The sequence below is a fragment of the Epinephelus fuscoguttatus genome, linkage group LG2 (genome assembly GCF_011397635.1).
Source record: "Epinephelus fuscoguttatus linkage group LG2, E.fuscoguttatus.final_Chr_v1".
In the NCBI taxonomy this organism is placed as follows: domain Eukaryota; kingdom Metazoa; phylum Chordata; class Actinopteri; order Perciformes; family Serranidae; genus Epinephelus; species Epinephelus fuscoguttatus.
In genome coordinates this window covers 32047280-32063461 of record NC_064753.1, presented here as the reverse complement: position 1 = coordinate 32063461, position 16182 = coordinate 32047280, and the positions used below count along the sequence as shown (strand labels likewise).

Sequence of the window (16182 nt, the reverse complement as noted above, 5' to 3'; positions counted from 1 at the left end):
TAGCTGTATTTTTGTATTTAAAACATTCGCAAAAGGCTTCACATCAGTTTATAGTGATGATTTAAATAAAGTGATTTGGACATTATTAAAAATAGTTCACTTTTTTTTATTCAAACATTTTTTTGCACAGAAGGGCAAACCATTAAAAAAAACTTCAAGGGACCTCATTCACAAACGGTGATGTGTTTGTCTTGATTTTGATATTATTTTTAAATTGTGTATTCACAGCAAAGGGGTATGGTTGACTTTTGTTGCTGTCCAATGAAAACCATGTATCTCCAGATTTAGTGATAGCCTGAAGGATTAAAGTGGAAATGGAAAATTTTTTGCTTTAACTTGTCATTACCTGCTGCAAGAACATCGTGATGGCTGGTATTGTTTTTAATTTTGTGAGTCTCTGTGTGTGTCTTAATGGCAAAATGTGGTCCTGGTGGCACCTTTTGTAGCATGAACTACCACAGAAGCGGTTGTGAGTATTTTCCCAGGTGTTTATATGTCTGTCCTCAGTGATGGCAGTGTCAGCAGCTGGAATCGGGCCAGCTGATTTAGCCCAATTCCGGGGTGTCAATTCATACTGAGTCTCAGCCGAGTCAGGCAACGGGATGCGGCCCGGCTAATTGCATCCGGTATGCCGAGTTTGGGCCGATGCTGGGCCAGGTCATTTCTGATAATGGCCCGGTGATGGCAGTGTCAGCAGTCAGAATCAGGCGAACTGATCTGGTCCCATTCTGGGGCATCATTCATGCCAAGTTCGATTGCACTGGGACCTCTGGGGTGGAGGGGCCCTTTTAGAGATGGGGCCCTTGCAAGTGATACAGATTGCCACCATGGATATATACCTGTGTTGAAAGATTAATAAATTTAAAAAAAGAATAATATTAATTTAAAAATGGTGCCATTTGCTATATAGTTCCTCAAAAAGGCAAACCCATCTGCCTCAAGGTTTTCTTTTTTTCAGTAGTTATCCAAACAAAAATTATACGTTTTTTCTATATAACCTATAAAATATATAAATATACTGTAAAAACATTCAGTTAAATGATTAATTTCTTACTTTCTTTCATATTTTTGTCAGATATGCAATAGGGATTGCTGGGTAATAGGTACGTTAATGTTGTCCAATGTCAAGTCTCTATTTGTGTCAAGACAATTCATGCACGATAGCGAGCACTAGGGCCCATCATTCTAGTGTGCACTGTGGCACAAAGTTACTATCTCCAGTAGCGGAAATGATAAACCAAACAACCAAAGCAACTGTGGTAACTGTGGTTGGTAGGTTCTGAGGAAAATAAAAAGGGATCTGGTCGTCTTTGTGGAAGTAGTGCCAACAAGTTTTTCCACTTTAAATGTTCCTGTATGGGTGAAAGTTCTTCTACTTCTTGGGATAAAAAAAAACATTCAAACCCAACTGGACTGTTTGAAACATACCACAAAGTTTCCATGACTGTTTATCTGAGCTTGTGAAAAGTTAATGTTTTGGAGATACATGGTTTTAACAAGACAGCAAAGATTTAACATCACACATTGAATGGCATCATTAAGGCCGGTGCTCATACAGCTCTCACATAAAAAAGGTACAACAGTGGATAATTATTGGATGTAACAGCAACTTTGAGAACATTCACTAAATATGGCAATGGCTCTCAACAGTCAAAATCCCACATGGAAATTAGAGCAACTGTTTCATCCATGTTTTATTCACAGTGCTGTTGTAACACTCATGCAGTGCAGTGTTTATTACATCAACAGTCACCGTGGTGTTCTGGTGCGGCTAAGTCTTCAGTAGTGGCAGTGGAAGAACTGAAGAATCCAACATACATCCGCCCCCAAAAAAAGTGAATGCACAACCACAGCAAGCAAAGTTACTTTTCAATACAAAAAAAAAAAAAAAGATTCACAACAAAAATACTAATGCATTAAGTGGCTTCAATACACTGTTATTATTCACACACACACACAGGTTGTACAGCAGACAAACTAAAACACAAGAGCAGAGAGTCTCTCAGACTTTGGGTTAATGCAACAGGTTTGGTTGCTAAGATTCATCACAACTCTGAAACATAAAAGGTTTTGGGACATATAAACAATGTTACAGCAGCCCCAAAAAGGTTGTCATGGTCACAGGAAAGCTGCTGACCCTAAAGTTGAATTTAAAGAAACATCCTCAAATTATAAAAATACACTCTTGCAGAGTTTAGATGATTGGACAGAGGTTGTAACCAGCCAACCTGCAACCAATCTGTTCCTCTATATTCTGTACATACGTCTTTATAGTAATACTGTCAATTTATAAATGATGATGATGATGATGGTGCCCCAGTTACATACTTCAGTATTAGTACTCACTAAGAAAATGAATCTAGTGTTGTAGTTTAATGTGTGTGTAAATAGGGTCAAAAGCCTAAAAGTAAATATCAGTCATTATTTTAGATTCAGTCACATTCTCCCACATGCAGATCGTACAAACAGTCTCTAAGAACTCACTATAATGAGACCAAACAATTTCACAGCTTTATCATCATTTTAGTATCAGGCTGGCATTTTTTATGTTTCCCACATCATCTTATGAGTTTGGGCACGAGAAAGAACAGAGCATGTTTGCATTATTCTAAAAACTACTTGTAATGACCAGTGAATTAGCAACTTAAAAAGACCAACATATGTGGCACATCAGTTTAGACTTGTTACCCGAATGTTTTGAAATGACTAAACACATTTCCACCTTTGGATGCTCCACAGAAGAAACTGATTCAAAGTGAAAAGGATCTGGTTCCCCCTCTTTGTACATGTTTGACTCGAGGAGACTAACTCCCCCAGCGATCAATAAATGTATGTAAATAACCAACAACTGTTTGCAGATGATAGCTCAGCAGTGGCCGTTTCTCCTGCAAAGGTTTGTTTTGGATGATCTAACATGTCCTCTGGTGAAGATCTCATGGTGGTGGTCCGTGGTCTCAGTCTGAATCAGAGTCTGAAAACTCATCTGGAAAACAAAAGAGGAGTGTGGACCAGTTACATAAGTAAGTCAAAGTATGGAAATTAATCAAATAATATCATGCACTTGGAGACGTTTCCATCTTTGAAACAATCAGAGGACACAATGGATTTTCTACTCTCATGAAACCAAACAACAAAAGTGAACTTTTATTAAACTTATTGCTTAAAGGGTTGTTTTGCCCACATCACAATAAAGCATATTCATTTCCCCTTAGCGGTGTCAAACAGTGATAGTTTTGATTTTATTCACTGAGGTCTCAAAATGTCCCTCTCTGAAACTAGTGTAACCACTGCTATATAAAGTATCTCCTTTGTGTCACTCAAAGCACCGGAAATGATGATTTAAAAATAGAAAACAAACCTGCCATGAGACTTTTTGGCACTGCAGTTATGTACGAACAGTTAGAAACAGTACAAACTGCTAATTTCCCCCATGGAGATAAATAAAGTACCCCTTTATCTTAATATCAAGTGAAGGAGGCATATAGTGTACATAAAAGTTGGTTGTCTAATATTTAAGCATATGTCTCTGTGGTAACTTGTGCACTTTAGTTTGGAATAAAAGGTAAAACCTAAGAGCGGGGTTGAAGTACAAACCCAATCTTGTGTCTAAATTTCAGTCTGTCACATGAGCACAGTTTGCCTCAGTAATTTTATTTACATCTGTTCAGGATGCACAAAACTGCAGATCAAATGTTGAAGTTAACATAACAAGTTTAGAGGGTGGGTTTAACCAAATAACAAAAAACTCCCGAAAGATCAAAAAACAAAAGATATGACAGCTCGTTTATCATTTATCAGGGACACAAGTTAAATTCTATATCAGAGACAGATACTGTATCTCAAAACCTGGGCAACCAAAAACAAAACTCTCTGCATGCATACTGCCTGAGGTAAATTTGGTTGGACTGATCCTTTAACTCCAGAGAGGGGCAGAGGGTTTGTATGGTATGATATGGTATGGGTACATCTCAAGATGTAGCAGTGCTTTTCAGTGGTCAGCAGTGGTGCTTTTCATGCATCCAACATTCTTTTACAGATACACACAAATACAGTATACATATATGTATATATAACATAAATGCTATATATGAGGTATTGATGTATTGTTCCTTAATAATAAGACATCCATCCAGCTCAACAAGTTCTCACTCCTAACTCGTCAAATATGGCAGCTTGGTCAGTGGCCCTACGATTTCAACGCCAACACTCTAAATTATCCTCTAGTGTCAGTTTTGGATTTGTCAGTATCCGCTCGTACATGTGTACAGTGTGTTTTCCAAATAAAACTACTCTAGGTTTAGGCAACAAAGCTACTGCTGAGGCAATGACATTGACTTTTGGTTTCTCACAGGACACAAACAGCAGTCTCTTGGGTGAAAGTCCCGTGTTGATCACCTCCCTTAGTGGACGTTCTTGTTCTTCATACTACATTAGTTGCTCTCAGTGTCTAGTATTCTGCAAAAAGGGTTTAGTTGAAAGCCCAGCGCATCTCATACAGATGCTAAAGGGTGCATTGCACAGTGTTATCAGACACTGATGGGTGTGTTAAAGCCTCACCACCATGTGGGTTGACCCAGCCCTCGTGTCCTGGATCACGGATTACCTCACTGGCAGACTTCAATTTGTCAGGTTTGGGTCCATAACATCTGACACAGTGACCAGCAGCACGGGGGTGCCACAGGGGACTGTACTGCCCCCCCTCCTCTTCACACTCTACACAGCGGACTTCAGGCATGACACCTAACTCTGTCATGTACAGAAGTTCTCTGATGACACTGCCATCGTCGGGTGTATTAGAGGGGGGGATGAGGGAGAGTACAGGTCCCTTGTCAAGGATTTCACCACCTGGAGTCACCTGAACCACCTGCAGCTCAACACTACTATGACAAAGGAGATGGTACTGGACTTGAGGAGGCGCCACCCATCTCTTCTGCCTGTTAACATCAGCGGTGAGGAGATTGAGGTGGTTGCCTCCTACAGGTACCTGGGGCTGCAGGTGGATGACAAGCTGGGTAGCACTGATCATGTCTACAAGAAGGTGCAGAGCAGGCTGTATTTCCTGAGGAGACTGGCATCCTTTAATGTCTGCAGGAGAATGCTGCAGATGTTCTACCAGCCTGTGGTATTCAGTGCCCTCTTCTATGGGGTGGTGCGTTGGGGAGGCAGCACCAAACAGAAGGACACACAGAGGATGGACAAACTCATCAAGAAGGCCACCTCTGTCATCGGTGCAGAGCAGGAGTCTGTGGTGTCGGTGGCAGACAGGAAAACTATTTCCAAACTGCTCTCCATCATTGACAATAGCTGCCACCCACTGCATAAACTGACTATGGGGCAGAGGAGCTCATTCAGTGGGAGGCTGCTCTCACTGAACTGCTCCACAGACAGGCTGCGGAGGTCGTTCCTGCCCAGAGCCATTAGACTGTTCAGCACAACACTGGAGAGGGGAGGGAGATGAGTTGCAGGGGGGATTTGCACATTTGCATATTTGCACATCTCACTGTCATGCTATTTTTATCCTATTTTTATTACTATTTATTCTAGCACTTTATTTTGTTTTTATGCACTGTGTGTATGATTTGTGTTTTTATGTTTATGTCTGAGCAGCTGAAAATGCAATTTCCTTCAGGATTAATAAAGTACCTACCTACCTACCTACCTACTGACAATCTGGGAATGGGAACGGGTTGTCCAGCTGGGCAGTGGACAGTGCTAATTGCTACACCAACATTTAGCACAACATATTTGAGCTTTATCTGAAGGCAACACAGCCTATTAAGTCTATATTGGCCTATCAACATTATTATCAAGTCTCAATGAGCATTTATTAATGTGTTTTAACACAAGGTGGCTCTTTATGATTATTCGGTACTTTAACTTTGCAGCACTGGTCTTAAAAACAAAACAAAAAACAAAAAAACAAACAAACAAAAAAAAAAAAACGTCCACGCCCTATTTAATACTTTATTTTCCTCCAAGACTTTTCCTGTTTTTGGATTTGGAATGCATAGCTAGCCTAGATAGGGATACTCAAGACGAGCTACTGCTGTTGAGGTTTGGCAAAATTTAGAGGAAAAGGTGCCAGGCTATAAATGTATGATGCACATTTTAGTTGATGAAATGTTAAAACATCTTTCTTATTTGTTGTATAGGCTGCACATTTTTAAAGAATTTCTTAAGGTTTATAATGATGATAAATGAAAATTAAAATGTTAAAAAACAACCGTTATTCATTTACATTTTTTTTTTCAAAGCCACAGGGAGCATGTGGCTCTGGAGCTGCAGGTTGCCTTTCCCTGAGGTTAACAAACATCCCAAAATATGGAACTTGAGCCATTTCATGTCTCACATATTAAGTTATGTAAAGACATTTCTTTTTTTAAAAAAAATAAAGTCCATAAGTAAAAACATATACAGTATTTTATTTAATACAGCTGTTCTTATTTGGCCTCGTATCAGATTTTTATTTGGTGTATTACCTTGCTGCCTTGATGGCTCATCATTGGACTCTCCTCCTCCTTGCTTTAGGAAAGCGGCCAGCTCATTGAAAATGTGGTAAAAATCTAAAGCGAAAACGATGGTGGCAATGAAGCCAAATATCTGTGAAAAGAGGGACATTTGATATCAGTACAGTGTTGAACAAGTGCAAAGTGTGTTGGTTGTACTTAGTAATACACAAATCATGATGGGCTATGATGAGATGGTTGAAAAGTCGACTTTACCCCAGCAGCCTTAGAGGAACCATCTGCATATTTGGACACTGCAATTATGGAGATGATGAAGAAGATGATGGAGGCTGTCACACATCTCATAAAATCCTTTGAGGGAAAATAAACACCATGATTCAGAGGGAAAATATAACTTTATCTGACCGTGTTCTTCTTTTATCACTGGAATACATTTTTTTGTTATGTACAGTAGCACGTGTATCAGTTTAATTTGTAATTTGCTCTCACCATAAGAGGCCAGAGGAAGCCTTTAAACCTCTCATTGAATTTGGTGGAGTAAGCAAACAGCAAGAAGAGAGCAGCCAGGAACTCAAACAGTGGAACCGTCACAAAGGCTGCCGCTCGGGATGCCGCAAAGCACACAAATGATATAAAGGTCAGCGCCTACAGAGACAATTCAAAATAGAGAAAAATAAGTTGAACATGTACTGTATGTTTACATCAATGAAAAGCTTGAGACTGAAGCAAAGGGAAAGTAAAAACTGTATTTCCTGTTATGATTGAAGACAACTCAGACACTGAAAAAGACACTTATCTGTCCTCCTTTCATGAGTGTATGTACATATTTATCTGTTTCTAAGTGAGCTGCATGAGGCCAAAGGCAGCTCTTCATTTTAATGCCATCTAATACATAAAATGAAATTTAATCTTCTTTGACCTTCTCCCTTTAAGATAATGTTACATTGCCCCGAAGCTGTAAGTCTGAGTGCGAATCACAGCTTCAGGCCCACTTCCTGTAAGGAGATACAGCTGTTAAAAGACAATGTTTCTTCACACAGACTTGTGTTACACTGAATCCCTCTTGTTCTGTCTCACACACAAACATGTTCGTGCAAACACCCACAAACAATGAAAGAGGAGGTTAAAACGCGCCCTGTGTGTTCGCAGCTAGTCGTTACGATGCCAGTAAATGAGCCTGCCCTGTGTTTGATGCTCTCCATTAGAAGCGCTGGACAGATCATATCAGTACAAACGAAAGCAAGTCCAGACACTGTACACTCAGACAGGCCCGGCCATCTTGTCTTTGTCTCAGTCAGTCAGTCATCCCACAGTGGCCTGAGGTTATAGGAACTCCCCCTGACTGAACTCGACTGCTGCAGCTGCTGTCACTTAAAAATGCTGCGACAGAGCAGCATCCTGTCCTGGAACCATGAGTTGTGTCTGTAATTAGACATATAACACCTACAGGTGAACTACAGACGCTTCTCTCTGAGCTCCTCAATAGATTTTCATGCATGTTTGCTTATGGAGAATAAAGTTTTGGATGTTGGGGTGACAATGTTGCAGTGAAACAGCACAGGATAAGCTGGCTCTCTTTATTCCTTGTACTTTACATCTGGCATGTTACCAGTGGTGGAAGAAGTACTCATTTCTTTTACTCAAGTAAAAGTAGTAATACTACAGTGTAGAAATATTCTTTTACAAGTAAAGGCCATGCACTGAAAAACTTATTTAACTAAAAGCACAAAAGTGGTAGCATCAAAATATACTTTAAGTACAAAAAGTGAAAGTACTTCTTTTGCAGAATGGTCCATTTTAAAATAATGTGTAATGTATCACTGTATTAAATGTTGCAGCTGGTAACGATGGAGCTAATTTTATTTCTTGCTGCTGGGTAGTTTAACCCAGGGGTTCCCAACTGGTGGGTGAAGGTCCAAAAGTGTGTCATGGGTCACTGCAAGTGACTCACCAACATGTCAAGTTTGTAAAAAAATACACTTTATTATGAAGTACAGTGCATTTTCACCACAGAGCTTTTATTTTGAAGTGCTGTTTCCTGCTGTAAAGTGAGTGAATAATGGAACAGATACTCAACAGAGACAGCAAACTAGCTCTGATATGGCAAAACGTAAGTATGACGCTGAATATATTAAACTGTGTGGACCTTGAACTAATGACTGAGGAGAAATCTGGACCTTGTGGCTGGACCAGTTGGGAACCACTGGTTTATTAAAGGGATAGTGCACCCAAAAATGAAAATTCAGCCATTATCTACTCAATCATATGCCGATGGAGGCTCAGGTGAAGTTTTAGAGTCCTCACATCCCTTGCAGAGATCAAAGGGGAGAGGAGGTAGCAACACAACTCCAACGACGTCCAAAAACACATAATTGACACCACAAAATATCTCCATACTGCTCGTCCGTAGTAGACGGCATATGGGTGAGTAGATAATGGCTGAATTTTCATTTTTGGGTGCACTATTCCTTTAACCTATTATAATAAATCATATTTTATTGGTTAATTTTTTATTTTATATGAATATTTTTAATCTGCAAAGTAACTAAAGATGTCAAAATAAATGTAGTGAAGAAAAAAAGTACAACATTTGCCACCAAAATGTAATGGAGTAGATGTGTAGAGTAGCATAAAATGCAAATACTCCAGTAAAGTAGAAGGATCTTAAAAATCGTACTCTGTAGTACTTGAGTTAGCCTATATTCCACCACTGCATGTCACAACAATAAGGCAAATTCTTTTTCATGTTGCTTTAAGTCTGAAGTCTGAGACTGCTCTGGGGCTGCAACAAATAAAAACAGATAAAAATAGTACAATAGTAAAAAATGCCCATCGCAGCTTCCCACAGGCCCACGGAGACATCTTTAAACATCTTGTTTTCTTCGGCTTAGAGTCCAAAAGCCAAAGATTTTCTATTTACAATTAAATAACAGAGAGAAATAGCAGGAAATCACATTCAGTCACACTGAAGAAGTCTGACACAGAGTTTATGACATTTTGCCTGATAACTGATGATAACTAAATGCTCATGTTACTAAATTGTAGGCGGTTAATTTTTAGTAAAATGCCAAATCAGTTTGTTTTGCAACCTCTGTGGCAAAGACAAACCATATGTTGAAGTGGGCTCAGATGGGAGAGAGCGTATTTTCACAGCCTTAAAAGGTATGCGATGAGTCTACTCAGCAGGTAGTGAAACTTACTGTAACTTCATATGTGGCCTTTAAACTCCCAAAACACATTACATACTCAGCTAAGAATGCTGACAATCACTTTATACCACCTAGGGAGGAGGCACACTTTGCACACATTTACCACACCATGCACCCTTTATTAACATCTTGTTTGCATTTTGAAAATATTTCAAACGCTACAAGAATCCACCTTTTTTTTGCAGCAACAGCAGCACATTAAGTTTACACCCTGTGATTTCACATTCCTTATCAGGCCTGTTGCTGGCTGAGACTCCTAATGAGAAATACACTGTGGTGTGACACACTGTGTATAATAATGCATGCTCAGCAGGATCTATGTCTGACTAATACTCCCAAGAATGGAAAAGCAACGGGCTGCTTTCACTTTACTCACATCTAACAGTTGAGCTGTGGGCTCATATAACGCCGCCTGTAAAGCTTAAGACTGTGTCAGAAAGACAATACGACCATGATACTGTATTCCAAGAAGAAAAGCTTCCCGGCTGCTGCGAGGAGGTTGCACACAGTAAACACCATGATTAAACCTACTGTAAACCCACTCAAAACTTCAATTTACTACCATTTCACAGCTTTGAACTACAATGGAAACTCAAACTTTAGTTTTCAGTGCATCAATTGGCATTTTAAAGGGCTAGTTCACTCAAAAAAATCAAATAAATAAAGCCCAAACAAACACATATTCTCTCATTTGAACCTAAACATATATAAACAGGGAGATATTTGACCAAGATTTGGGATATTTCTTTGTCAACTACAATGAAGAAACTTCTTTTTCTGGTCATCGCAGTGAAAAAATACACAACATTTAATGAACTTTGGATAATCTACAGACTTCACTGTCAACGGTTTTCAAAGGGATTATTTCCTCTGTAAAAAAGTAGTTCCAGTGAGGGATGGGTCATATAACAACTATGTGAGACATTATAGATTTGTCAGCTGTCAGAGACTTTACCATACTGTCATACTGTGGAAGCTAACCTCTTAACATCTGGGGTTGTATTACATCATTGGTGGTCATTTCAGTTTTGCAACCAAGGGCGTTGATTTTGTTTCAACACTGGGGGAGGGACACATATGAAATGAGGGGTTTGGGAGCCTTCCCAGGAAATGTTCAGCGTCACTTTCCTGCATTGTGAGGATTTTTTATGCATCAGTTTATGGTGTAAATGTCCTTAATTTCATCAGTAAAAGTCCTCATGTTTTTATTGGGGGAGAGGGGGCAAATGCACATGCTCTAAATAATGAGGGGGGCATGTCCTCTGCATCGTCCCAAAATCTACACCTATGCTGCTTCAGTGGGATCAAGTTCATGTGTCAGGTATTTCGTTTGCTGGATTAGCGCTGAGATGTACAGCACTGTGGAGACGTTGGCTACATTCTGGCTTTCATATTGTCAATAGATTTTTCCAGGCGATGTACTATGTCACATATGTGTGTGTCGTGTAACTGTGTTCTTCGTCTCCCTCTCTGCATTGTTCCCCTTCTTATGGATTTTTTTTCTTTTGTTTTGCTGTTCTGGTTCTCTGTAAAGTGTCTGCGAGTAGCCAGAAAAGCGCTATATAAATCCAATGTCTTATTATTACATATCAATACATAGAAAAGTTGATCCATTCTGTGCATCTCGCAGAGTAACAGCGACACTGTTTCTGTAAATACACACTGCTGTGCAAATCTTTTTTCAGTGCAATTTCTCAATGATGTGAGCACCACAAATCCAACTTCATTCACCTACATTATGTTACGGTAGAGCTAGAAAAACAAAATTTGTATGGCTAGATATTACAATAGTTTTTAATAATTGTGCATGTAAGATGATCCTTCAGATGTCAAAGGAAAGTTAAACCACACAAACCATAAATTATGATACATGAAATCATGTGCAACCACACACTCTTACCACACACACACACACCCATATATGCAGGGCTTCCCTGTACGTAACATGTGCAGAAGTGGTAAGACAGGCATGTGTGACACAGCTCATTTGATCAACTTAGTTAGTAGATCATGATCTAAATAACAGCCACATTTATATCCGTTCTTTGAAACTTAATATAATATCAGATTTTTGCAGGGGTTGGGTCTGACACCCTGCACACTATATCACAAAAGTCCTTAAGCGAGTCATACCACTTCAAGTTCAAACCAGTGTGCACTCTCACCTACATGCAAACAACACAACACACGCTTCTGCTGCGTACTGTCACTAGAGACTGATGGGCTTTTGGGTTTAGAAGCATTTTAGCCTGGAGGGGTGAAGATCGCAGTCACATTGTTGAGTAGCAGTAAAGAGACTGTATTGTGTGTGTGTGTGTGTGTGTGTGTGTGAGCATGTGTGGGAGTGCAAGGGGCTGTGTCTCCTCTGCATTCACACACACACACACAGTGAGGACTGTGCTCCAGGCTATATGTTATGGCAGCAGAGTGAAGGATGTGACTGTGAGGAAGATGACTGCTCGCTCACATGACACAAATATAAGAGGTTTACAGACCCTTCCCATAACCCTTCACCACCAACACCATCACACACACATGCACACACACACACACACACACACACACACACACACGGCCTACAGTCTTTCAGTTCCTGCTCTGCTGAAATTCACTTGAACAGTCAATGAAAAATAACTTCTCCTCTATGAACTTGCATAAGCTGATTAAACTGAATATGAATCATACAAACTGGCACAACACACTGATAGACCGTTATTGTCTCTGTGCAGTGAACAGGATGGTCAGCCTTCCTGCAGTGTCTTCATAATCCAGTCTAAATGTTTATTCCAGCTCCCTGAAGTTTACCTCATAGCCGCTACAACTCCTCACTGCTCCTCCCTTTACTAATGGAAACCTTGTGACGGAAACTGACTGACCCATATTCAAAATGACAGTTATAAAGTCTCTTAAAGTTATTTCTAATTGTGCACAAGAGCAGCACACTGCCACAGCTGCCACAACTGTAAGAAAACGGCAGATAAAAGTATCCAAAACGCAGCGCGCTTTGACTTTAGTGCGCATTTTGGTAAAACAATAGCACGGTAAGAGTTTCATTTGTTTCAGAAGAGATCCATCTGGTCATTTCTTACCACTTCAGCAATGAGCAGCATTCCTTTCCTGGAGGAGGCGAACTCTTTGCTCGGGAGAATGGAGAGCAGGACATTCTGGCGCGGCCGATTCGAGTTGGGAGCCTCGATGTCCCCCATGGTTGGAGAAAGAAAAAAAAAAGCTACAAACACTCCTCAGACTTCAGATAGCCCCAAACTACCACGTCACACAGCGGGTTCAAGGCAAAACAAAAAAGATAATGTGGAGGCGTGAGGCTTCTCGGAGGTGGAAACGGAAACAATGACAGCGCGGAAACGCAGCGCCAGCTCCCAAAAGCGCAACATCTGCTTTCTCCAGATGTGAAATGCGATGCCCCCCAGCTGCATACAACACAATCCTCAGCCACTCAGTGGAAACATCCAACTCATGATGTCACAAGGCTAAAATAAAACTTTATTGATGTTTGTCATTTCCAACAGATTCATGTCAATTTTACAAATACGCACAAAATACAGCTGAAATCTTAAATATGCTGAAAACTGGTTCAAACTTTGGATTATATTGTACAATACAGTCTTATGTCAGATGAGAAATAAATTAGTGGTAGAAGACTTCTTGATCTAGTTAATGCTCAACACTGTGCTCATTTACTAGGCCTAATTGATTTATTAATTTGTTGTTGTTGTCTGGGTTTCACTTCTTGGCCTATTTAATGTGATGTTCCTGAAAAGCAAGTAGCTGTCCACACACAGGACCACAGCTGATATCAACCCGAATATCTGCAAATAAAGAGCAGATTTCAAAATGAATGCATCATGTCAAGACATCCAGGGAAACAGGGGAAAACAAAATCATGTAACACAGAACTGATATTGCAAATAGGGGAGAGCGGGGTCAGTTGGGACAGTTTTGCATTGACATTAAATAACCTCCTATTACTCACAGACTGCTTGAACAGTAATGAAAATAATTTAATCCCTGAACAGATACAAGTGTCTGCTAACAACTTAAGTTTCAACCCAAATGTGAAAGTCACAACTGACCCTTTGGTAAGTCCCACCCATGGACGCAGACTGGCCAGTCATAATGATTTCCTTCATTTTCAGGCTGATTTTGTGGATTTGGAGCTAAATGTCGTGCCTGGGGCATGTTGTGTATTAATGATACTCGTTACCTGGAGAGGTTGGAAAAAGATATATGTTTCTTCCCTGTTCCAAAACCAAAATCAAACCCTGAAAAGTGTAGGGTTAGCTAACGTTAGCTAGCTACTGAAGATATAGCCTACTGAATGTATACACATGCTGCTTTTGCTTTTTAGTGATTATAACAGTGAAACAAAGACCGACCCTGCTGTACAGGAACCAGTGAAGGGAAGCAGGGGAACTTTGCTGATATTGAACCAGCTGTGTGTCATCACAGTGTGTGCAGATGAATGTTGTTTAACTTCTTCTGGTCCAGGTGCTGGCAGTGGCACGGGGGCAAAGCCAAACTCTGTTCATCTGCACACACTGCAATGCCACACAGCTGGTTCAATATCAGCAAAGTTTCCCTTTGTATTCATTGTCTTGTGTGGCGATCAGCAGTGATGTGGTGGTTCACTTTTACACTGTGACCTGTAGCCTATAGTTCAGCTTTAGCTTCTAACTATCTTTGTCTTTTAAACCTGTTGTTGCTGCTGAGTCAGTTTGACATCCTGGATATATCCTTCAAACACAGACTGTAGACCCCTCTGTCTGCTTCTCTCTGGAATCACTGTTTCATTTTTCCAAAAATATGATAATATTTCTTCAGGAAGTGCAGTTACTTACAGTGTGGGCTCCGTGCTTACTCCGACTATCACAAAGGGGCGGGGCTTAGCCAAAGGTCAGTTTTGTAAAATGTACAAGGAGTGCATTTTCCCAGAATTCTGCCTCTCCATAGTTGCTTTCTAACTTGCTAGTAACCGCCCCCCTGACCCACCGACCCCACTCTCCCCATATAGATTAGAAAGAAATATTCCTCACCCCTCCAACCAGTGTGCCTGTGACAGTGTACGTACTCACAGCCAACAGGCTCAAGATGATAAAGTAGACGGCTGCAAACACTGAATTTAAAACATCCTGAGGAGAAGAAAAAAAACCCAAGAACATTAAAAATGCAACATGTACTGTGGACTTAAGATGTGCATGTGCTGTAAAAAGAAAACACCACCCACTATAAGAGGCCAAAAGAAGAAAGTCAGCCTCTTGTTGAGTTTGAAGATGTACAGCAACACCAGAAGTGCAGTGATCAGAAACTCCAACACTGTGGCTGCGATGTATTTTGGTCTGGATGCTACAGCGAAACACACAAACGCCACAAGCAGAGTCACCTAGAGACACAGCAAACACAGAGATGGTTACTGCAGTAATACAAAATATCATTAGGGATTTAAATATGGACAAATGATTGAATTGTAATCGCATGCACTTCCAAGACTGTTCAGGGACCCCTGTATGCAAAAATATTCCAATACAATAGGTGAAAATGAGCTATCTGTACTGCATGCAACAAACTGCATTGTTTTTGCCCAAAACTGCATTGTAAAGAGTGGTCACATAAAGAGGAGACTGGTGCAACCCATTTTCATTCAGATATCTTGAGGTTAGAGTTAGAGGGATGCCTGTGAAAATGGCCATGCCAGTTATGTAAAAACAAATAAATAAATATGCCATACTTACATGCATATGCATACCTGCATATACACATTGTATGGTTAGGCTACAGTTAGCTTCTCATTTAAGGCTTTAAAGGACAAGGGGACAAAGGAAGCAGAGGCCCAGCACCATCACTTCTTCTGTTTCACTCACTGCCTTCTTTCAAACATGTTGCACATCTCAGTTTACACAGAAAAAGAGGAACTAAGTCTCCGCTAATATTTCCACATCACATATTTTTATACATACAACTGATCCAGTTGCTCCTTCAGCCTCTAAAAATACTCTAGGTGCATCAATCTGGGTCACCGCTATAAACAAACTAGTTCTGGTAAAGGAATTTTGTGCCCTTTCTTCATCCCTGCCTCACGTACAGTATCTGTTCCCCTTTCTGATTTATACTTGTCACGTCTGAGATGTCACAACGCATCTGTCCCAAATTGAAAAAACCTTCAAACTTTTGATGATGTGTGAAATGTCTCACCATCTCTGCCACTTTTAGGATCCCCCTCTTGGACTTGATAAAAGCAGTGTCCACCTCCATGGCTGGTATTTTACTCTGGTCCTCTGACATGATGGTGCAAGTTGACTTGCAGAAGACTGCTCACTCTGTCTGTTTCCTGAAACATGCAATTTCCTTTCAGCTTTATAGGAAATGAGTGTTGCTACGATTATGCGCAATATTTTTACACCAGCAGCTGTGTGACACATTCACTGAAGAAGCTAAAGCAGACCTACTCTGCTCAGTATGTGCTCTGACTTTTACAGGAAAAGACAGAGGAC

General features: G+C 40.3%; 2 protein-coding genes across 2 annotated transcripts; both read right to left on the bottom strand.

Annotated features, from left to right (window-relative positions):
* Positions 1 to 318: 318 nt before the first annotated feature.
* Positions 319 to 13117, bottom strand: cmtm3 (CKLF-like MARVEL transmembrane domain containing 3). Its single transcript, XM_049598439.1, has 5 exons — positions 12766 to 13117; positions 6957 to 7112; positions 6723 to 6818; positions 6480 to 6600; positions 319 to 2983 (listed from the first exon to the last, which is right to left on the bottom strand). Exons 1-5 carry the CDS (start codon positions 12880 to 12882, stop codon positions 2955 to 2957), a joined length of 519 nt encoding a protein of 172 aa, XP_049454396.1. The 5' UTR covers positions 12883 to 13117; the 3' UTR covers positions 319 to 2954.
* A 39-nt stretch (positions 13118 to 13156) lies between these two features.
* Positions 13157 to 16055, bottom strand: LOC125902245 (chemokine-like factor). Its single transcript, XM_049598451.1, has 4 exons — positions 15884 to 16055; positions 14919 to 15074; positions 14728 to 14823; positions 13157 to 13503 (listed from the first exon to the last, which is right to left on the bottom strand). The coding sequence occupies exons 1-4, from the start codon at positions 15971 to 15973 to the stop codon at positions 13393 to 13395; spliced, it is 453 nt and encodes a 150-aa protein (XP_049454408.1). The 5' UTR covers positions 15974 to 16055; the 3' UTR covers positions 13157 to 13392.
* Positions 16056 to 16182: the final 127 nt, after the last annotated feature.